The sequence below is a fragment of the Ascaphus truei genome, chromosome 4, assembly GCF_040206685.1.
Source record: "Ascaphus truei isolate aAscTru1 chromosome 4, aAscTru1.hap1, whole genome shotgun sequence".
NCBI classification, from domain to species: Eukaryota; Metazoa; Chordata; class Amphibia; order Anura; family Ascaphidae; genus Ascaphus; species Ascaphus truei.
The window spans coordinates 213,535,140-213,559,029 of NC_134486.1; the positions used below are offsets into that span (position 1 = coordinate 213,535,140).

Here is a 23,890-nt window from a genome sequence, read left to right on the forward strand (position 1 = left end):
GTGATGGTTATGGAGAGGCTCACAGCCATCGTCCGCCAAAAAATGCCGGCACACGAGGATATTTGGGATCCATGGATCTCCTACAATAGGACCAGACAACCAAATCTAACGTACCAGACACTGATCACCCCACCATAGACGCTCGAACACAGCCCTAAAGGCCATACTCCTAAACAGTCAGATGGGTCTTTCCCCCCCCCCTGTCCTACCCCTCCCCCTCTCTACCCTCCCCCCCCTTTTTTTTTCCCTCCTCAGTACCCCCCCTCTGCCTTCTCTCTTCGAAGGCCCCCCTCCCTTTTTCTACTGGCAACGGCGGTTGCCTATCTGTTTTCCCCCCAAAAAATTGTGGAATTGAAAATGTTAGGCTTTTTTGCACAATACCACTGTATGTTTACCTGAATGCCTAATAAAAATGTTTGGAAAAAAAAAAAGAAAAAAGCATTACCCAACACAAGACATCATTAATTAAAAACGAAAATCAATCGCCAACATTTTTTCAACCACCAATCAGAATAGGGAATTGGTTCCCACGATCTGATTGGCTGAAATACCATGTCACGCCGGCTTAGTGACGTCATGTTAAAGGGAAATGAAGCAAAGACATTCTGATTGGATGGCATCATTCACTTTAAATGACGTCATTAAATAAAATGTTTTAAATCGGCTCATGGTTTTAACAGCCAATCATATGGCTGTTGAACCTGTTCCCACCCAAATGTGACGTCACAAGCCATATTTAAGTCCGTGACACCTCATTTGAGCCCAAGAAGATGACAAGACAACATCGTTTGGGATCTACCATGGGGTTTTATGGATTGACAAATGAAGACAGAAGATAAAGAAGATACAGAAATAATTACAGAAGAAGATAGAAGAAGCTGATTGAAGATAAAAGAAAGAAGAATTGGGAACCTGATCCGGATCTTCATTGCGGATGGCATCAGATGGTGTTTGAGGCCTTCGTGGTACGTGAGCTTCCTGTTTCCCCGGGAGTCGGGGGGCCAGCACTTCCAAAGGTAAGTAATATATTGAATGTTTGGAAGTGTATTTATTTTTTTTTTACAGGTTTTTCGATTGGATGTGTATTTTTTTTATTTTTTATTTGCACATTGACTGATAATATATTAATCAGTACCTCTTTAGGGTACAGATCAATACATTATCAGGCCAATAATTTGTTTTTAATTTCTTGCTTTGTATTGATGGTGACTTTTTCTATGTATGTTTATTCTGTGGATGTAATTGTTTGTAATTATGCTGCTTTATTTTTAAAAAAATGGCGATTGATTTTCATTTTTAATTAATGTCTTGTGTTGGCTAATGCTTTAAATGGTTGTGTTGCCGACATGTTTTAATAATTAATGTCTTTGTTGGTTACTGTTGCAATTAATTCCTTGTTTTATTAATGAATTGCTTTGATTGGTTACTGGTTTAATTAATTCCTTGTTGAGCTGGTTAGTGCTTTTCTTAATTACATTTCTTGGCTTGTTTTTATTTAGTGAATTGTGGTGTTTCGTTGGTTTGGAATGTTTTATTATTGTGTGTTTTGTGCATTAATGTATTGTGCTTAGGTGCCCATTGTGTGCTATAGTGGCTTATCATGCCCATATTACTATAAGTACTACAATAACAATCAATGGGTACAGGGTGGGTATAGTGAGTCTGGGATAGGCTGGTTAGGCCTCCCGGGTGGGTATCGGGGCAGGGTGGGTTAACCCCTAAATTACTGTAGCAGTTATTAACTCTAACGCGGGAAGTAGGGGGTCCCCGAGGCTGAAATCAACTTTGTTCAGCTCAGGAGACCCCCTGCTCACGCACACTATGAATAAAAATAAAATGTAAGCAGCTTCATTACCTTAGCAGCAATCCGCTAAGGTAATGATTTTTTATTGGGGGTGGGGAGGGGATGTTTGATACTAGTGTGAGGGAGCAGGGGGTCTCTCGAGTTGAACAAAGTTGATTTCAGCCTCGGGACCCCCTACTTCCCGAGATACAGGCCCCGGTATGGGGTGCCGGTATCCCCTCTGCCTTGTTTAGATCCCACGGTCACGTGACCCACAGGATTTAACATGGGGATACCGGCACCCCATAACAGGGCCTGTATCTCGGGAAGTAGGGAGTCCCCGGACCTGAAACCAATGCGGTTCACCTCCGGAGACCCCCTGCTACATTACTGTTATGTTAGAATTGTATTAAAAAAAACACGATCGACTGTGAGAGGCGCACAGTTAAGAGTGACTGATTCAGCCTCTTTCTGCGCGTCTATTACATAAAGACAGACCCCGGTAGGACTCACACAGCAGGGTCCCCTGCTGTGTTACTCCGGCGGATCATTAGTCTGTCATGGCGCAACTCAGCCGGATCACGGGCATATCTCGAAATTCTCGAAAAACGTCTGCTGCATCTGTATTTTACAGATGCTACCAATCATAATAAAAGATGAACAAACTCTAAGTAAATCATTCCAGATCTTTATATGGAAGAACAAAAAACCTAGAATAAGCATGTCAAAATTACAGCAACATAAAACGGGGGTGTAAACCTTACTTAAATTGTACAACACGGCAGCACTTTTAAGATATGGATTAACCACACAAATCATTTCACAATACAAGAAATTGACCAACAACTAAGTCCAGACATAAAGTTGGCATATTTGCTACATATGACATCATATGATGTCCCAGCATGCATAAAAGAAAATCTGCTACTATTCAACAAGTATAAAGCATGGTACAAGCTAGGAAAGTAATTCACCTACAAAAGGGACAAATCGCTACACCTAATATTCCTTAAAAATCAACAGTTTCAGGGGGGGAGGGCAAACTACCCGTTTGTGGCCTGGGAAAATAAGGGAATCCTTGTTATAGGACAGCTCCTACATAAGCTAGATAATACAATACACTCATTCCAAGAACTAAATATGCATTACCAAATACATAATTCGTTCCGTACCTCCAGGCCAGACACTATACATTAGAAATACTAAACAACTTACTAACATAGGATAGAGATAATCAGCTTGATGCTCTCTTCCAAAAAGTGAGATATGGGAAAACTTCAATTGCAATCATCTACCAGTGTCTGAAGAGAACAATGTAATTTGACGATAACACAGCGAGAATAGGAGCTTGGCAAACAGACTGCCTGAATCTTTTTGCTCCATCATTACAGTCTGTACCCGTTATACATATCCCGGTGTCAACTCCACTTTACAATATTTATCATTGACTTTGCCCTGCTTAGCATCTACTGTCTATGCTCTTGGAGCTCATACACGGTTACATCTCCAATACCCGAATCTAAGTATGGAAACTATTATGAGACAATTTGGAAAGTCACAAAAAATGATCCCTTCCACAATATACCAAGAAATGAACTACAAGATCCTACATGGGACATACACTACACCCAAATTTAGATTAAAAGCACAACTCTCTCTAGACAGCAAGTGTACAAAGTGCGCAGGCCAAGGGGCAGATCTTTTGCATTGCTTACGGAGTTGCCAAGTAGTCTGGGATTTCTGGTCACAGATTGCAATATTTCCCAAAGAATCACTGGACAAACATTCACAGAGACTCTGAACATGCGATTTTTAACATCATAAACCTAAATACAAAAAGGGAAAGAGCAGACCAAACTGAAAAAAGCAAACTCATACAAATCATTGCTATGACCACGAGAAAAATTATCCTGCAACAATATAAAAACAATTCCCACCCATCATTAAAATTATGGAAAGAAAAAATGTTTAGCCTACTGTATTTACACTAGACTGGGTAAAAGCAACGACAGATAAAGAAAAGAAAGCAGAGGAGTTCTTTAAAACTTGGGGGAGTTTCATTGCCACACAATCAGATGAGACAAAGTAAAACATACATGACAATTTTCAATACACAACATGGTTCGCAACACGCACGCTTACTAATAAGAATTTAAATACCACACAGCTCAAAAGCTGAGGACCTGGGAGGCAGGGAGAGACCAGACTATTGACAGCTACAACAATACAATTTGAGTAGAATGTGTTACATTAGCTACTGTTTTCAATATAAGGACCAACAGACTGTGAGGTAGAGCAGGGGTGCGCAAACTGGGGGGCGTGGCACAGCGCTTACAGAGGCCCCATGCTCTTCCCCAAAGCATATAAATTAAGTGCTGGGGGCCCGCGCAAGGCATCTGTAAGTTCCCTTACCTTGTCTCGGACGGCTTCTGGTGATGTGACATGACCCCCAAGCATCATTTGACGCCGGAAACATGGTAAAGGGGAGGGGGGGGAAGACAGTCAGGGGGCACAAAAAAAAAGTTTGCATACCCCTGAGGTAGAGTATACACCTTCTAAATAAAGAGGTGGTCTCTCACGACAGCTGAATTAGATAGGCTGACGGCAAAGAGAGGTTAAAGACGTGAAACAAACTGGTTGAAAGGATACAGTAAAATTGTTATACAATTAAATTGATATAGTATTAAACAAAATGGGAACTTACAAAATGTGAAAATTACAGTAACAAAATGGAATGTATAGACAAGAAGCATGCTTTATTATGTAAGAATGCAAACATATAAAATGCACAAGATTGTAAGATTTCCAATGAAAAGATTTAAAAAAATAAAAAAGAACTAATTTTGTCAACAATATTGTCAAAATTAGTGAAAAGTGATCAAAAATATTGAGTGACATTAATACAAAAAAAAAACTTATCGACTGAATCGTTCTCACTCTTGTCTTCCTTATGTCGGTGCTGCTCCTACTTGAACCTCCCGCAGGTCTTCAAATACTCAAAAAACACATTCCACCAGAAGCGCAACCCGAAGGAAAAGGAGATATTTAGTGAAAATATGGTTCTCGAAGATTCAAGAGTCCATCGAGTCAGGGTCAATCCATCCCAACATATAGAAAGACTTCTCAATTGTAGCAGATTAGTTGGATTTTCTTTGTAACTCATCGTTCGATGCCACTAAGCTTCTGGCCAGATCCTCTACTTTATCAATAGGTACCCATAGAGCACTTTGGTTAAAACCCTGGGCGGCTGTTTCCTCAAAAAACAAGCTAATCTCACTCAAATTTTCCGGCCGGAATTTAAAGCTATAATTTGTACGATCACAGGAGGCAAAGGATCTTTTATGCCTCAGGATAGAAGACCAAGGTTTTGCTCAGTGAAGGTTCAGAATGTGCAAAAATATTTCAGGAGTTCCAGGCATTCAAGAGATTAACCAAGCCTGGCTGTCCACGAGTGGGAGATGTAGATATTGTGGAGGCTAGGCCAACTAAAGAAATCCATCCTTCTTATGTCTGACTGATCCCTGGCCCCTACATGGGCTCTCATCTCAGGAGTTTCCAACACGTTCTTTCGATCTGGAACAGGAATTCACCGGAGCCATTGCAGAGGATAAGACTGTCCTCAAAGGGGCACACTTCCTTACAAACTTGGGAGTCAGATGCTAACTTAGTCAGAGGCAGACCCCTAGGTCTCATGCAATGGGTTGTCTTAACAGATGCAAGCTCCACAGCTTGGGGAGTCAGTTTGTCTGGGGAACTGGTCAGAACCAGAGACCAGCTTTGGAGGTAGCCAGAATTCTGAAATGGTCACAGCAGAATACTCTGTCATTGATGGCTGTGCACATATCTGGTGTAAAACACCTAGACTGATTTTTTTAAGCCACAACACTATATATGCCAGGGAATGGCCACTGAATCAAGAAATCTTTCAATAGATCGTTGTCAAATGGCGGCAACCAACCATAGACCTCATACCCGAGAGAATTGCTTTTGGTACAGGAATCAGAAACTGTCTTTGAAGTAAATATCTGCACCTGGAACACATTACATTAAGATGCAAGAAGTGAGGGAAAGTCGACAAACAAAAGATTTGTTTACTCCACACACTGGTAATAAACATTCTTTTGTTTATCCCCAGACCTTCAAACACCACTTGTGTTTCTCAATTAACATTTAGACTCCAGGGGAAACAGAAACAGATACACATTCCCAGTATAGATCAAACCACAGGAACCTGTCCAGCATTTATTACTATCGTATGATGGATCAGGTATTACTAGGAATTCCAATTAACTTCAAAGAAAAGCACACATAATTTAGTTTGATCATATTTCCTCAACCATCCCTAAACACCTAAACCTAAACATCCCCCTGGAAGACCAATAGTGTTGGGCATCGACTCCTTAAATGAACACGCAAGTACATACTTGGACAAACAAGAGAAACTAATCACAGCGAGAAAACCAGTGACATCAAAAATGTACTTTGGAGATTTGAAAAGTTTTCAATAACTGGTGCATTAAATACTAACCATGTGGTTCCCCAGGAATCATAAGTTGTTGACATTTAATTTTTTAACAGCAAGGCTTCAATAAAGGCCTTGGTCAATAGTCATTGAAAATCCAGGTGTCAGCACTTAGTGTATTTCTCGACAAACCGCTAGCAGTGCAGAAACATATAATGCTATTTTTCAAGGGCATAAGCACAATAAGACCCAGAATCAGAGACCCAATACCACCATAGGATCTGAATTTGGTTCTATAGGCATTACAAGCATCCCAGTTATATACGATTGAATCAATCCCAATTAGATGGTTGACATTTTTCTAATGGCTATAACATCTGCCATAAGGGTGAGTGAACTAGGGGCGTTACCCATTTCTGTATCTTCCATCAGGAAAAAGTCAATCTGCGAACGATGCCTCAATTCATTTCCAAGGTAATAAAGCCTTTCCACCTGAACCAAGAGATTGATGGAACCACTTTCTGCCCAAATCCTAAAAATCGGAAGGAACATCCCTACACTACTTGGATGTGGCACATTCTCTAAAATCATACAAATGCTGGTCAATGTTAATGGTGGGTTTTATTGCCTTTGTTTCTGCATAATTTCTACCTTCTCCTGCCCGATTTTCAATTATGTTCTCTTACAGGGAATAGATATGAGCACACATGAATGACCACCTCTCACAAAGGATCCACACTATTACATAAAATAGAACAATTACAAAAAAAAAATGTAATCTTTAAAATACTAATTTTTTAAGACACTGATCACCAACTTCACCTGGTTTTAACCTAATTTTAATTAGTTCCATTTGGACTGCATCTTTCCCCATGTCAATGGTACTGGGTCATTTTACGCATAAAGTTAGTGTCTAGGTGCCTGTAGTTTTCAATGAGTTGAACCAAATTTCCTATTTTAATAAACTGTTTTGTGTATTGCTTGTGTTATTTTATTGTATATGTTTGCCATAAAGACCAGCTAGGTATCGACTGTTCAAGCTTTGGTTGTCACTACAGCTACTAAGTGGTTAATTAATTGTATTTATATGTTTTGAACTATTATTATTATCTACCAAGCTTACCCTATTGTCTAACTTATCTATGTATACCTATCATATACAGTGTGCATACTAATTACAAACGATCTACATATCACCTGCCTGCATTAGTTGATAAAATACAGACATATGAACTACATAAACACAAGTCATTGCTGTATTTTGAATATTATGTAAAAACTTAATTTTGAAAAGCCTTAGCATAGTAATGTACATTCATACTAATGAAAGCTGAAAGGATTTCAGAAAAAAAAAATATTTTTTTTTTCATTCCATATTTCATTGAAATTCATTTTAGATTGAATAGGTTTCAATGCTTTTTAACGTAAAACACTTGTTTTTGTACTAAACATAACATATTGAGGTTTTATGAATAAACCCAGCAAGTTTAAAGCAGGCGTCCTTCTAAATGTCCCCAAAAATGTTTTCTAACGAGAAGAAATAAAAAATTTAGTAGAGTACTAGATTTCTGCTCTTTTCATTCAATATCCATTTTCTAGATTTGTGTTTTAAAATATTTCTATGATGTTAATATATTTAAATAAATGTTTTCTGTTTTCTGAGGAGAAAATAAAATTTACATAATTTATTACCACCACTTTCTCCTGCTTAAGGCTAAGGCCCCGCTCCCAGAGTCAGCGCACCCGCACTGCTGACAGGCGGTGCGCTGAGATACACAGACCGCGATATGCGGTCTGTAGGGAGCGGGAGCCGGAGCGGGAGGTGGGCGGGTGGTGGGCGGTTTGACAGGGAGGGGGGGCGTGGCTTGAGCGGAGGGACCCGCTACTCTCCCCCCCCTCCCTCCACGGACTCGGGCTGGAGCTGGAAAGTAAGTTTAAACACACACACGCAGTACTCATTCATACACACACACACACACGCGCACACACACACACAGGCAGGCACTCACGCACTCATACACACACACGCGCGCACACACAGGCAGGCACTCACGCACTCATACACAGGCAGGCACTCACGCACTCATACACACACACACACACACACACACACACAGACAGAGGCAGGCACTCACGCACTCGGGCACACACATACACACACAGACAGGCACACACACAGAGAAAGGCACTCACCTGCTTTCACTCCACACTCCTCCCCGCTCCCCGAAGCCTCTCCTCCTCCCGAAGCCTCCCCTCCCCATTGGCTCACAGCCACACACGTCACGCGTCAAAGCTAGAAAACACCATTCTCTGGTGTCTCCAACGGCTGACGCGCGACAGCGTGTAGTCAGCTGTGCCGCCAGTGGGGACCGGGACCGGCTCGCGAGGATTCCCCTGCTGGTGGGGAACTCGCTACATTGCCGCCCGCGCCAACGAGCGCAGCGGGACCGAGGCCTAAGAGAAAGGATCATCAAAATATTTGCTCGTTGTAGAACAATTATTCTATGATCAGTTATTTCTTGCTATATGTATCTGTATCGTTAACACGTGTTTCACTAACCAGATCTAGCAACTTCTCCCTTCGTGTTAGCATGCCTGAAAGCTGCTTACAATTTTTATAGGGGGGGGGGGGGGAAGGGGAGGGGAAGGGGAACCAGTGCTCTTGCTAAAGTCAAATTTGTAGATATGATGCTATGAGCGAATTGCATAGAAAACAATGTCTTGTAAGGAACAAGAAGAAAAGAGCCCATATACTCAGCACTCAATATCCAGGTAAGTGATTTATAATGGGAACAAACAAACAATGGGGGAGCATGGGATTAGAAAGACATATACAATAATAATGGTGATGAATATTGACAGTAGTTCCAAAGGTGGGGGGCGGGTAGTAAATATAATAATACTTACACGGCCATGTGTAAGCAACCACAATTAGTGATCACCTCCTTGAGGGCGAGCTGTGCCTCTCCCAGGTAGATATAGCTGTATGTTGATAGGCTTAGGGAAAATGATATATAATCTATAAGGCTATACTCACACGGCCCTGTGTGAGCTGGTGTAGAAATTGGTTACTTTGGGGTTAAATTTAACCCATCCACATCTATTCGTCACATAATGGGGGTTTTCTCCAGTATCCAGGGCAGCACGAAAATCTGTGCTAACTCCCAGGCGTCAGCCAGGCTCTCCCCCCAGGTGTTATGATGCGTGGGGGGGGGGAGGGGTTGGGTGATGAGAAAAACGAGTGAGGCACGGTTCCAGTTAAATATTCACAAGAAATCGCATTTATTAATTAAAACAGCAAAGGGACTGACATACATATAGAATGGACCCCTGGCCTCCTCACGCAGTCCAGGATCGAGTTTGAGCAGCTTTGTGCGCCCTTCCCGCGTCCGGGGTGCAGGAAGAAAAACTATCCTGCTGGGCTGCAAACACTGCTCCACGGTCTGACTGCGGAAGCCTCCTTAGGTCAAAATCTTCTGGTGGTTTAGAGCAACGCGTTTCGTCGACACATCGACTTCCTCAGGCTCAAATAATGACGTTGCAGGGGTCTGGTGGCTTTTTATAGACCCTCTGGATGATTAAAGGATTGATTAAAGCTGATTTGTTGTTTCAAATTGAATTCAGCTTGGTTGTGTTGTTTTCAATGACATGGCATTGCATATATATGGAAAATCCTTTCTGTACATATTCTAACACCCATATGTGCCTCTTGCTCACTTTCATACTAATATGAGTCTAAATATCTACACTGGCGACACAGTTTATTGCACTGCGGCCAGATCCGCAAGCCGGGAGATTTCCCGGCTTGCTAGTGGCCGCCCCTCGGCGTGCCGCGCGTCACAGACGCGCGGTCACGCGTCATCGGGAGCGTGCGCCCCCTGCACGCGCGTCCAGGGCTCCCCGAGGGAGCCCTGGTGTCCCACGATGTGGGGGACGGCGGCAGGGGGTTCCGGGGGACCCGGCGGACCCGGCAGCGGGAGGGAGAGCGCCCCGATCGGAGGGCGCTCTTCCGCTGCTTCGGCGCGCGCCCGTCACCCTCCGGCGCGCGCCAGGCTACTGCTGCGGCCGAGAACGGGCAAATGCTCGAATAAACTCGGCCGCAGCAGTATATTGGTTTCATTAACCATGTTAAAATCATTAATCAAGCCTCCATTAAGGTAGGGATCAATGGAATAAACTATCACCCGATAGGGGTAAGGATTTAAGACAGTGTTTACTTATAATGTCTTAAGTATATAAATATATAATACAATACAATCTTTATACAAATATCTGTAAAATCATTAAATAGCCATTGTCACAAAATTCTCCATTAACTCTTTCATCATTAATTAATGGTCCTATTAGGTTACCAGCTTGCATTAATGTCATGTATACCCCCTAAGCATTTGGCATTGAATTTGGGCAAAGGATGATTTTAGCAAAGGGCTATGTTCATTATAAACATCATATTCAAAATCTAAAAAATAATTAAAATTCATATAATATACACCTCATGTGTAATCTAAAAATTCAAGGTAATTACTCTCTAAAATATATTGATAATCTCGACACACTCAATAATTACTTATTAATACATTAAAACATAAATAATTACATAAATACATAAAAATGTTTAAAAATGCATAATGATCGGAAAAAGAGTCTGGAAAAAAAGAAAAGAAAAAAAGGAAAAGAACAAGCGCAAATAAAAAGTTTGTTTAGATACTTTATAATGTATAACACTCTTCTTAAATAGTTAGACATATATGTGGCACTTATGAAAATGTCTTATACCTCTAGAAAATCACAGTTGCCTTTTTATATTTTTAGTTGAATGCTGCAATATCAAGGTCGACATTAAGACCAGCTGGGGACATAGATTTCAAACGATATATCCAAAACGTCTCTCTCTGTCGGAGACGTTTCAATCTATCTCCCCCTCTCCAGTTCTCAGGAACCACCTCTAATCCTCTGCAGAGTAGTCCTGAGGGGTCTCCCCCATGATGTTGTGTAAAGTGGAGTGGCACGCTATGTGTGGTCAGGCCCCTTCTTATATTGCCCAAGTGTTCCAGTATGCAGACTCTAAGACTTCTTGAGGTCCGGCCCACATACTGCAATCCATATGGGCACTGGAGTAAATACACTACGTAGTTCGTTCTACAACTAATTAATTGTTTGGTCTTAAAGACCTCTTTGGTGACATTTGAACTGAAGTGTATTCCGTCAGTAACTGCATGTTTGCAGGCCTTGCACTCAAAACACTTAAAAAATCCTATTGGTTTCGGTAGCCAATTAGTAACCTTGGTTTCCGATTCTTTTCTATATACACTCGGTACCAGTCTACTTTTTATATTCTCTGCTTTTTTTAAAATTATGCGGGGTGTTTTTGGCAAATAATCTTTTAGTACTGGGTCTTTGCACAGCACATGCCAGTGTTTCCCTAAAAAAATTTTAATTTTATGGGACTCATTGTTATATTTGGTGACAAATGGTACAATAAAATCTGTTTTGTCTTTTTTTTGTTTTGGCACCATCAATTGTTCTTGGTTTAAATCTAAGGCTCTCAAGTGCGCTGCTTCAATTACGTCTAGTTTGTACTGCCTTTCTCCAAATCTGGCTCCCAGAATTTCTGCTTGTTCTTTATATATTTCAACCTCCGTACAATTCTGCCTTATTCGTCTAAATTGCCCGAACGGTATGTTATTTAGCCATCTATGATGATGGCAGCTATTATTAAGCAGAAAATTGTTGGCATCAACTTCCTTGAAATAAGTCTTGGTTTTAACCACATTGTCCTCAATGTAGATGGTTAAGTCAAGGAAGTTGATGCTTTCTTTACTTATCTCAGACGTAAAACTCAAGTTGACACTATTGTTGTTAATATGCGTCAAAAAGGGGCAGAGGCTCTCCTCACTCCCCTGCCAAACAATGAGCACATCGTCGATGTATCTCCGCCAGAGGACCAGACTTGCTCCATATGGGTTCCCAGACCAAATGTTGGTCTCTTCCCAATGTGCCATGAAGGTATTAGCATAGCTGGGAGCAAACCTGGTCCCCATGGCGGTCCCGCACCTCTGCAAAAACATTGACCCATCGAACCAGAACAGGTTATGTGTTAGGATGAATTTAATCCCATCTAACAGAAAGCGTTTCTGCTCTGGTGGAACTGAAGCGTCTTTATCTAAAGCTGATGCCACTGCTGTACACCCATCCTCATGCCTGATTGACGTATACAGAGACGTAACGTCACAGGTTACTAATATATAGTCCTCCTGCCATTGTAGTTTTTGATAGTAAACTCAGGACCTCTACTGTGTCTTTCAGATAGTCTTTTGCACTTGTCGCGTATTTCTGGAGGTATATGTCCACATATTCTGAAAAGTTCTGTGTCAGAGAACCAATACCCGAAATTATGGGTCTGCCTGGTGGTTTCTGGCGGTTTTTGTGAATCTTGGGTAAAAAGTAGAACACCGGTTTCACTGGTTCTGTTTTAAGCAGATAGGTGAACCTTTGCTAAAATCATCCTTTGCCCAAATTCAATGCCAAATGCTTAGGGGGTATACATGACATTAATGCAAGCTGGTAACCTAATAGGACCATCAATTAATGATGAAAGAGTTAATGGAGAATTTTGTGACAATGGCTATTTAATGATTTTACAGATATTTGTATAAAGATTGTATTGTATTATATATTTATATACTTAAGACATTATAAGTAAACACTGTCTTAAATCCTTACCCCTATCGGGTGATAGTTTATTCCATTGATCCCTACCTTAATGGAGGCTTGATTAATGATTTTAACATGGTTAATGAAACCAATATAGATATTTAGACTCATATTAGTATGAAAGTGAGCAAGAGGCACATATGTGTGTTAGAATATGTACAGAAAGGATTTTCCATATATATGCAATGCCATGTCATTGAAAACAACACAACCAAGCTGAATTCAATTTGAAACAACAAATCAGCTTTAATCAATCCTTTAATCATCCAGAGGGTCTATAAAAAGCCACCAGACCCCTGCAACGTCATTATTTGAGCCTGAGGAAGTCGATGTGTCGACGAAACGCGTTGCTCTAAACCACCAGAAGATTTTGACCTAAGGAGGCTTCCGCAGTCAGACCGTGGAGCAGTGTTTGCAGCCCAGCAGGATAGTTTTTCTTCCTGCACCCCGGACGCGGGAAGGGCGCACAAAGCTGCTCAAACTCGATCCTGGACTGCGTGAGGAGGCCAGGGGTCCATTATATATGTATGTGAGTCCCTTTGCTGTTTTAATTAATAAATGCGATTTCTTGTGAATATTTAACTGGAACCGTGCCTCACTCGTTTTTCTCATCACCCAACCCCTCCCCCCCCCCCCACGCATCATAACACCTGGGGGGAGAGCCTGGCTGACGCCTGGGAGTTAGCACTGATTTTCGTGCTGCCCTGGATACTGGAGAAAACCCCCATTACGTGACGAATAGATGTGGATGGGTTAAATTTAACCCCAAAGTAACCAATTTCTACACCAGCTCACACAGGGCCGTGTGAGTATAGCCTTATAGATTATATATCATTTCCCCTAACCCTATCAACATACAGCTATATCTACCTGGGAGAGGCACAGCTCGCCCTCAAGGAGGTGATCACTAATTGTGGTTGCTTACACATGGCCGTGTAAGTATTATTATATTTACAACCCGCCCCCCACCTTTGGAACTACTGTCAATATTCATCACCATTATTATTGTATATGTCTTTCTAATCCCATGCTCCCCCATTGTTTGTTTGTTCCCATGTTTCTATAAGGGCTCTGGATTAACCCTTTTCTGGGGTTGAAGCTGAAGGGATCCTACTGTTTGCTCTAAGTATTTGTAAGAGAGCTATTGTCGAATTGACCGCTTCACTGTAAGCACACTTTTGTTTCTAATCTGAGGTAAGCGCCTGTTTTTTTGCACACTATCAAGTGATTTATAATGTAACTTTTAATAGTGAATAATAATAAAATAATATTGGGCAAAGACAAGACGTAAGTAACAAACAAAAAACACAAAATATAACTGTAATCTAATTAATTCCTGATAATCAAGGAACAAGAGTAGTGACTCCTGGCTATAATGGTATAATACATAGATCTGTGTCACTCCATAGTTTTCTACTCCATATGTACCAGGAGCTAAATCAAAAAGAACTTACAGTAGAATCCTCCATGGGGAGGAAAAGATCAACAGCTTGAGTTTATTAAAATATGCAAAGATAAGAGCACATAAGGAAACGTATAATATCATTTCCCACTAGTTGATTAATTGGGTTCAGCGTTCCGATGCCCAAATAGTGATTCCTTCACAAATTATTGAACCTATTATTCGTGCAGCATAAGTTGTGAAACTATAGTTGGCTGCTTCAATATTGTGATTGGAAAAAGAGGTGCATACTGTAGGGGGAGCCTCAATAATAGATAGTGTGCAACGTGTTCAGCACATACTATATTAGACTGCCCTTAGACTTAATACAAAAGGGTAGTATAAACTTGCTTCCTTGAGAGTTGGTAGGGCAAAGTAGTAATAGATTTTAGTGGGTAGGTGTAGCATCCGATCCAACCTTTGATAAGACAGTTACACCATCGCTTATAAGCTGTTGTGGTGAACCCGTTATGGGGTATAGTGTGTCTATATTGCTCTTGTTGCTTCATAGTCACATATATGTGATCAATAGGTAAACAATCAAGTTGTTACATGCACTATAATAGATAGCACTGTGAGAAACATTAAAACTAGAGCACTACTCATTGGTAGTAGTAATCAATATATGATCACAAATCCTGAATGCGCTATAGTATAATCAGCTGTTAAGAGTAGTAGAGCTATAGAGAGTACCACTTGCCGATCCGGTGAACAAGCCGGCTAGCGTGGACTACTGTAGGTATGATTGTAACCGCTCTCTCATAGAGATGCCATGATAGTTACACTGTAACTTAGGACTAGGAAAGTCAATACTCAAATTTAGTATAATGTTTCACTTGTATCTAAGAACTCATCACCCTCCCCTCTACAGATACACACAAGGACGTAACGTAATGGCAACGCGCCGACGTAGATTTCGCGGCAGATGACGCTTTGTAAAGGTGGCCCCGCCTTACGGAGAGATCCTGTTTAAATACCCAACATCGGGTGCGTTTCAAACGCCAGTCCCACTAATATACGCGGTTCAGGAGTCATATTACAGGTATGCAATATTTTGTAAATGACAGGAGGCAGTTAGAACAGTACATATTACCACTAATATATTGTACTAAAGAGATATAGTATCAATTGGGACCAGAAGCTTATCAGTGCAGAGAAACCCCAAAGGTTGCTGGGAGGTGGGATGAGTCTAAAAGATGATAAAATAGAGCATGTATAAATGAAATTCTATTCACACTCTACTGACCACTATTCTGTATAAATCAGTAATAAAAAATACCTACAAATACAAAGAATGTCCCCGGCGCAAAGTGTGGTGATGATAATTACAGTACCATACTAGTCCTGGTTGAAAAGTCAGTCCTGATGGTAGAAAGTTTCATCAACAATTTGAGGTAGATTTTCCTCTGGGCGTAGTCTCCTTACAATGTCTGCAAATACAGATAGAGAAAAAACACCATTGCGCAGTATGTAGACTCAATTGCCCCAACCTGAAGAGGAAAATCCCTACTTACAGGATATTCTCTTGTTCGTTCGGGGGAGAGAATCTGTTCTTTGGCTCTCTTCCTCCACCTTGATCTCCTACGGACCCCTCGTGGTTTCTAAGGTGGCTCTCTTCAACTCGGTCTTTGTTGTCCCAGGAGCAGCATACACAGCAACAGCCGTGGTTGGAGAAAATTGAAAGACAGCCTAAAGTACTCCGCAAATTTTATTTAACAATATTAAAAAGCAGCAATGTTACACTCACATTTTGCGAGGGCAAACATGCCGCTCAAGAATGCTGTCCGCAGCTTGTGTCCTCACAGAGGTGTGTTGTTCCACGAGGTCGCGCGCCGACCGATGACGTCAGTAGCGCAGCGCCCGGAGTTTTCCCCACACCACGAGATGCAACACAGGTGATGGCTGGCGACGTGCACTGTACTAGGCTCCTCTCCTAGGGAGGAGGAGCCTAGTACAGTGCACATCGACAGCCGTCACCTGTGTTGCATCTCGTGGTGTGGGGAGAACTCCGGGCGCTGCGCTACTGACGTCATCGGTCGGCGCGCGACCTCGTGGAACAACACACCACTGTGCGGACACAAGCTGCGGACGGCATTCTTGAGCGGCATGTTTGCCCTCGCAAAATGTGAGTGTAACATTGCTGCTTTTTAATATTGTTAAATAAAATTTGCGGAGTACACTAGGCTGTCTTTCAATTTTCTCCAACCACGGCTGTTGCGGTGTATGCTGCTCCTGGGACAACAAAGACCGAGTTGAAGAGAGCCACTTTAGAAACCACGAGGGGTCCGTAGGAGATCAAGGTGGAGGAAGAGAGCCAAAGAACAGATTCTCTCCCTCGAACGAACAAGAGAATATCCTGTAAGTAGGGATTTTCCTCTTCAGGTTGGGGCAATTGAGTCTATATACTGCGCAATGGTGTTTTTTCTCTATCTGTATTTGCAGACATTGTAAGGAGACTACGTCCAGAGGAAAATCTACCTCAAATTGTTGATGAAACTTTCTACCATCAGGACTGACTTTTCAACCAGGACTGTCTTTTGATATGGTACTGTAATTATCATCACCACACTTTGCGCCGGGGACATTCTTTGTATTTGTATTTTTTGGTATTGGATTGGAACAATCTATTGTTTATTGCCCCCTTGGCTGCATATGTAATCACATTGTAATCACACTATTGTTGTTATCACATCAATTAGTTCATCACTTGGATCAAGCGCTGGTAGAGAGTTTTTTAGTTAGTTTTGTATTTCACAATAAAAAATACCTGTCACGTGATAGGATGAGTTGGTATATATTTATCATGTTCACTTAGAGTAGGTGTAGCGCTATTATAAAATTAGTAATGCGCAAGAGCATACTGGATGTCATATAAGTCCCCGACTAAGGAGATAAAGTGGACTAAATATATGATGTAAAAACAAATCCTTCGTTTAACCCCTGTGGTGACAGGGTACCTAATGTGTAAATCCATTTGGACACACGTTGTAATAGTTCCCTGTCCCAGTTGCTTCTTCTGATGGTCCCAGGTATATGATCTATCCTTTTAAAGAGGAGTTTGGAGTAGTCACCTCCATGAATCACAATTGGGGTTTCTTAGAGCTTGCTGGGTATCTGTGTGTTTATTAACTTTGTCCAGCTGGTCTCAGCTGTTTTGGAGGTTAGTGGTCCCTCCCTCACAGGGTTTAAGCTCGCCCCTCCCCACTTTCCAATTAAGCAGGTCTTTTTCATGCAGCTAGTTGGGACAGATACAATGCGATCATTCTTCCTCTAATTATAGAGATAAATAAAAATTTTAATCAGTTAGTGTTAGGACCTGCAATATTTGGTCATGCCTTGAAGTGACTTGCAGGCTTAACATGCTTTAGCCAAGGGTTTAACTAAATGACCCTTTTTCAAGAGATATATAGGTATATATATATATATATATATATATATATATATATATATATATATATATATATATATATATATGTATTTCACTGTGTATTTTTGTTATATTGGATGTAGCTTTGGGCTTCTCTGGTTTTTTTTGCTGCATACTATCTATTATAGGGCATGTAACAACCTGATTGTTTACCTATTGATCACATATACAGTATGTGACTATGTAGAAACAAGAGCAATATAGACACACTATACGGTCACGGGGGACCAGGTACTTACACATTTATACAGGGATCATATCACTGAGAAAAGCCAATAAGTAAAATAAATTGTGAACACACATTGGATTACAATAGGCAGAAGAAAAATACACTTACTGGGGGTTTGGGGTTGACAAACTGACTTTCCTAGTTGAAATAAAGTTTTTAAATAGTCCACTCCAAATGGTACTGAAAGTGTGACTTAGAAGCTTTTCTGCTTAAAGTCCTGTAGCTGTTTCCTTGCTGTCTCCGCAAGGCTTCTTTGGGTTGGTCCAACCCCTCCGTGAAGGATACACACTTTGGACCTTGGAAATCTTGGAACACACATTGAATCACTGGGGAAAAACTACTCTCTGGGCTGGTTGCTCACTTTTTTATAACCATTACAAAGTCATCCACGTAGTATTACAGCCAATCCGCAGCGTGGGAACTTCATCTCTAGTCACTCACACACTTTGCCAGGTTTGTGAAACCTGGCATCTGAGCTTCAGCATGGCAAAGGAGTATGTGTGAAAAACGCCATCTTGCCTATTTGTCATGCAGCCCCTAGGTGCCTCTCTGTCTAGGGAGGTGACTGTTTGCCAGGATGGCCTGTCTTCACACAACCATCTTATTTAAATGGCTTTCACACCCCTGGCAGCTAGCGGCACTTTGATCTACGGACCTAGGATTAGACTCACTGGCACCAAAGCTGTGGTAGCCATAGGCCCCCCTTTGTCCCTGAGATGAAAGACCCTGCCTTACGTTTCATGTATAAAGTCAAACATATTTTAAAACACTGCTGCTTAATAAAATATACTATTATACATTTTAACTTTACTTCTAAAACTCTCACAGCCTTATCTTAATAAAATCCTGCTCAGTTTTATAAATGACTGTAGCATCCTTGAACCCCTATACCAGAGCCAGGAAACCATACTAACATGCTTGATACACTTTATTAAAAATATCCTAAGTCCTTTTGGTGGGAGGGATGGAGGGGAAACCAACCTGTTTTTCTTCCCCTGCCACATCCTTGACACTCTGCAAATATACTTATTTTAATAAAACGCTCTCCTCCTTATTCTTGGCTGGAGTATCCCCTAAACACCTTATACCAGAGTTAAGGTGACCTAGGCAAGAACTGGGCTGCCCCTGCTGTTATATTAGGGACCCTGTAGGAGGACGCATGCACAGGTATGCAAGGGAGACTTGTTACACTGGCGACACACTTTATTCGAGCTCGGCTAGTCCCACGAATTCGGGTATACCCGGGTGTATTGAGGTTTGTGACTGTTTTCTGCCCGAGTGCATTGAGGTATTTTCCAAGCAGGGATTGAAGCATTTTATTCCTGCTGGCTGCAATACTGCACAGTATATATATATATACTGCATTACAATTCATGAATTTATGCCATCTGGTAGACACGCGAAGCATTGCAGCCTATTAAATCCTAATCATTATCATTTAACAGATCAGCCGCCCGTCAGCCAGGCATGAACCCAGGCTGGGAAGGCAAACGCAACGGGGCTTGTCAGAGGTGAGGAGCGGCGCATTCCAGGTATCTGCCAGGTACATACTGGGTATTTGCTCGAATAAAGTGTGTCGGTGCAGTATGGTGAAATTAAATAAGGCTCTTATTGCGCCTGTTTCCTTAACATCAGAAAAACATCCAAACAAGGGGTCAAACAAAACTTCTATTCACTTGGGAGTATTTCTAGTGAAATCTATGCAGTCCACAACTCCCTTTAGATAAGCATGTCTCCCAGCCCCAAACATATATCATGAAATGAGCAGATATACAAAAAGTCTTATAAAGGAAAGTCTTATCTGTTCCTTGTAGTTGGAGGGAAAGTCTTCTCTGTTCCTGGGTTGCTGCCTTTCCTTAGGTTTTGTCAGCATTCAGGTTTAGAAGTTTCCCCTGTGTCTTGCAAGCAGCTCTGCTACAGTATTTCTTCTGGCAGGCTCAAGACATCTGTCCCCATGGTCAGTCTCACAAGTTGTGAGACTCAGGCACAATCTCCCTTCCTGTCTCAAAGGGAGGTTTTTCTAAGGAACCTAATCAGCCAGGTGGTGTTGGTTAATTGACTACCAGCAGTTAACCACCACACTGCTGGATTAGAGGCACATTTCCTGAACAGGGATAACTCCCCTGTTACAGACCCCTTGACTATTTCAGGGACCATTTGCATCCCTGTGCCTCCTTTTACATTTTCTGGTCTATGCTGATGAAGGACCTCCTAGTGGTGAGTCGCAAGAACGCTTTCATGGTAGGGTTTTGACCGGAGCACTGTGCTTCAATGTAGCCGGGAATCTAACCTGAATCCCAGGTACATTTTTGGGGTCTCCAGTAACTTTGGAACCCCGCTAAATTGGTGCAATCTGAAAGAAGTTTCTCCATCAAACCTACCCTGAAACTCACAGTCTGGTCATCTCCACTTTCTAGCACTCCTGGAAATGGTAAAACATAAAAAATTGCAATTGTCGCATATTTTATTACATGGTACAGTAATGCCTGCACAATACTCAGGTCCAAGAGATGACACTCTAGGACCCCCAAAACACCGTTCAGGAGCAACCAAGTGGGCTTAACCTTTATTATAAAGCCTGGTTACCCCCTCTGTCACATATACCCCATAACGGGTTTACCACAACAGCTTATAATAAAGGTGTTATGCCCGGCTGGTTACCTCTGAGCCCTGTTTCAGGTTTTAGAGTGTCAGCTCTTCAACCTGTGTATTGTACCTGCAATGAATGTATTGTATGACAATAAAGATGTTATGTGTGTTTTACCTTTCCAGGAGTGCTAACCAGTGGTGATTCTCAGGCCCCGAGTTTCTGTGTGCACTGTGCGGTGAAAGTGTTGTCAGAATGTGTCTAGGTAGAAGGGGTCCAGAGTTGCTGGCCACCCCAAAAATGTATACGGGAATCAGGTCATATTCCCGGGGACATATAGGCACATCACTCCGGTCAAAGTCCTCCCTTTAAAACAGTTACGCGACTCACCGCCAGGTTTCCCTGCTTCAGCACAGACCAGAGAGGTAAATGAGGGCATAAGGATTTGTATATCCGGGTGCTGTCAAGGGTCCCTAAGATAGTGAGATTCCCCAGTATATGCCCAGGTACCCCAGAATCAGTATAGAGGTTCTGGGGGGTTTCTCTAACTATATATTAAGTTGTGAAGTTTTATGAACCCTAAGTCCAAGTTTCAGTAAATGAAAGAGATACAGTCCTGGGAGTGTGCCTAAGCATTTTTTAGTTCTAAAGAAAATTAGGTTTCCTTAAGGGAAGGAGCTACAGTGCTGAGATTGAAGCTAAGCATCTTTTCATTTCACTGTAGGACTATTTTTTATGTTTCATAAAATGTTTAATAGCCAATGTGGCTATAAGGTTTTGCAGTCTAACTCAGGTTTACAGTGTATGAGGGATATGGCTAGTGGGATTAAAAGTATATGGTCCTATTCTACCCCTCACAGCCCAAAAGACTTGGACAAAGTAAAAAGTGTAAAAGTATATTTTTTATTAAACTGAGATGTTTGTAAATGCATTATACTTATAAGCTGGGACATTCAAAGACGGTACTCTGAGGGGGGATAGGCCCGTATTTCAAAGTCACAGATGCTGCCAGAGGTGTTAAAACCATTTGGGCAGGATGGTTAGGTGGAGTACCCTCACCCGGGAAACCATGCCAGCCATCGCGGCTAGCATTTGCCTTCCCAGATTTGGAGGCACCTAACCCAGCGGGTGGCTTCTGAATAACAAGTGGCTAAGGTGGCAAACTCGCGCATGCCCTTGTTGCATTCAGAAGTACCGCTATCCAGGCTTCGGAAGACTGTCAGCCCTCTGATTGGCTGGTTGTAAAGTTCCAAGGCTCGGATTGGCTGTAGTATTTCATGAATGAATCTGAAATACTATAAGAAACCCAGCAGCCAATACAGGCCTCAGATTCTATCCGCCACGACAGCAGCGGCAAATTTGAACTTACCAAAAGATGCTCTTGGAGAAATAGATGCGAGCCGGCTTCAGAAATTTCAAAGCAAGAACTTTTCGAAGTCCCACATTTCAAGTTCTGAAAAGAGAACGTAGCAGTCGCATTTGGAACTACACGCCAAAAAGAGTACCAGGACGTTTGGTACTGTACTGTCTCCCGGTCAAGGGATTTTGGCATCTCCGGAAGAGATACAGTGGTGACGTCAGGAACTTCATGCCGATTTGAGTTTCAGGACTTTTCGGGTTGAGTCCCGGTCAACCTAAAGACTTTGTTTTATGGACTATTTCGACTAGGAACGTTTAGTTTTGTAGCCCAGACACCCAGTACGTGTGTTTTCTCCTGTATATTGTAATCCATTGTGTGTATGTCTGTTTCAAAGGAATAAATCGCAATTTGTTTTACTTCTTGGTTTTACTCAGTTATATGATCCCGGTTTAAAAGTGTAAATTCCTGGTCTCCAGTGACAGGCTTATATGCGATGGTGTAACGGTCTTATCAAAGGTTGGATCGGGTGCTACACCTACCCACTAAAATCTATTACTACTTTGCCCTACCAACTCTCAAGGAAGCAAGTTTATACTACCCTTTTGTATTAAGTCTTAGGGCAGTCTAATATAATATGTGCTGAACACGCTGCACACTATCGATTATAGAGGCTCCCCCTATGCACCTCTCCCTTCCATAGCAGCTAACTATAGTTTCACAACTTATGCTGCACGAATAATAGGTTCAATAATTTGTGAAGGAATCACTATTTGGACGTCGGAACGCTGACCCCAATTAATCTACTGTTGGGAAATGATATTTTATATTTCCGAGCGACTTGTCTCCTTTCCGAGCGACAGACCCGGATCTATATATTATACCATTATAGCCAGGAGTCACTACTCTTGTTCCTTGATTATCAGGAATTAGATTAGTTATATTTTGTGTTTTTTGTTTATTACTTACGCCTTGTCTTTGTCCAATATTATTTTATTATTATTCACTATTAAAAGTTACATTATAAATCACTTACCTGGATATTGAGGGCTGAGTATATGGGCTCTTTTCTTCTTGTTCCTCACAAGACATTGTTTTCACAATTTTTATAACCTACGAATAGCTGTAACAACTGTTCAGAAGCTCATGGCAAGAAATTAGCAGGATGAAATTGGTGCGATGGCATGTTGTAGGATTAAGGGTACCTGGCGAGGTGCAGTTGGTGCTCAGATTTTCCCAGCAGTTCTGTCAGTCTCAGGCACTCATCTTTGGCTCTTGTTGCATCCTGCTGGGCTTGTTCCATACGTTGCTTGTTTTCAATCAGTTGTAGCCAGAGTTTTTCTATTTCCTTTAACGAACAACAATAAATAAATTAAATAAAAAATCTGACTGTTCACAGCAAACAAAAAAACGTTAAATACAGTCAAATAAACTTCTGAAGATTTACAATACAGTTTAACAGACATAATATTTTTGTTAGTATTGGACAATTTATGAAATGAATAAAAATACAAATAAATGTATACCATCCATTATGTTACTTTGCTTAGCATATTTAGTCAAGTTTTCTTTTAATTAAATATTAAACATTTTATTTTTAACTAAAGGAAGCTGTGAGCTCTCACGAGCAAGGTGTCAGGAATCGGCGTTCTCCACGCTCCTTCACACAGAGCACCCCCTTCCCGCAGGGAGTCCCTGGACACACAAAACAAACCTGCCTTACCGGCCTCCACGGCTCCTTGCTCCTGCCGCCGTCGCGGGATCACTCCCCTCGGCGATTCCTCTGCTCAGCGCCGGGCGCGCCCACGCCCTCCTGCATGCACACTTGCACGCACACCTGCACCATCCACTGGCTCGGTTCACGCGCGTACACGAGTTACGGAGCACGCT

The 23,890-nt window shown here is 41.7% G+C and overlaps 1 protein-coding gene across 4 annotated transcripts in view; it reads right to left on the minus strand.

The window, feature by feature from the left end:
• Window positions 1-23,890, minus strand: part of SDCCAG8 (SHH signaling and ciliogenesis regulator SDCCAG8) — a 321,942-nt gene that overhangs the window by 169,442 nt on the left and 128,610 nt on the right. For all 4 annotated transcript variants that reach the window (XM_075596833.1, XM_075596835.1, XM_075596834.1 and 1 more), the window contains exon 13: window positions 23,206-23,348. In XM_075596833.1, the coding sequence (XP_075452948.1) occupies window positions 23,206-23,348 (143 nt within the window). The remainder of the gene's footprint in view (window positions 1-23,205; window positions 23,349-23,890) is intronic.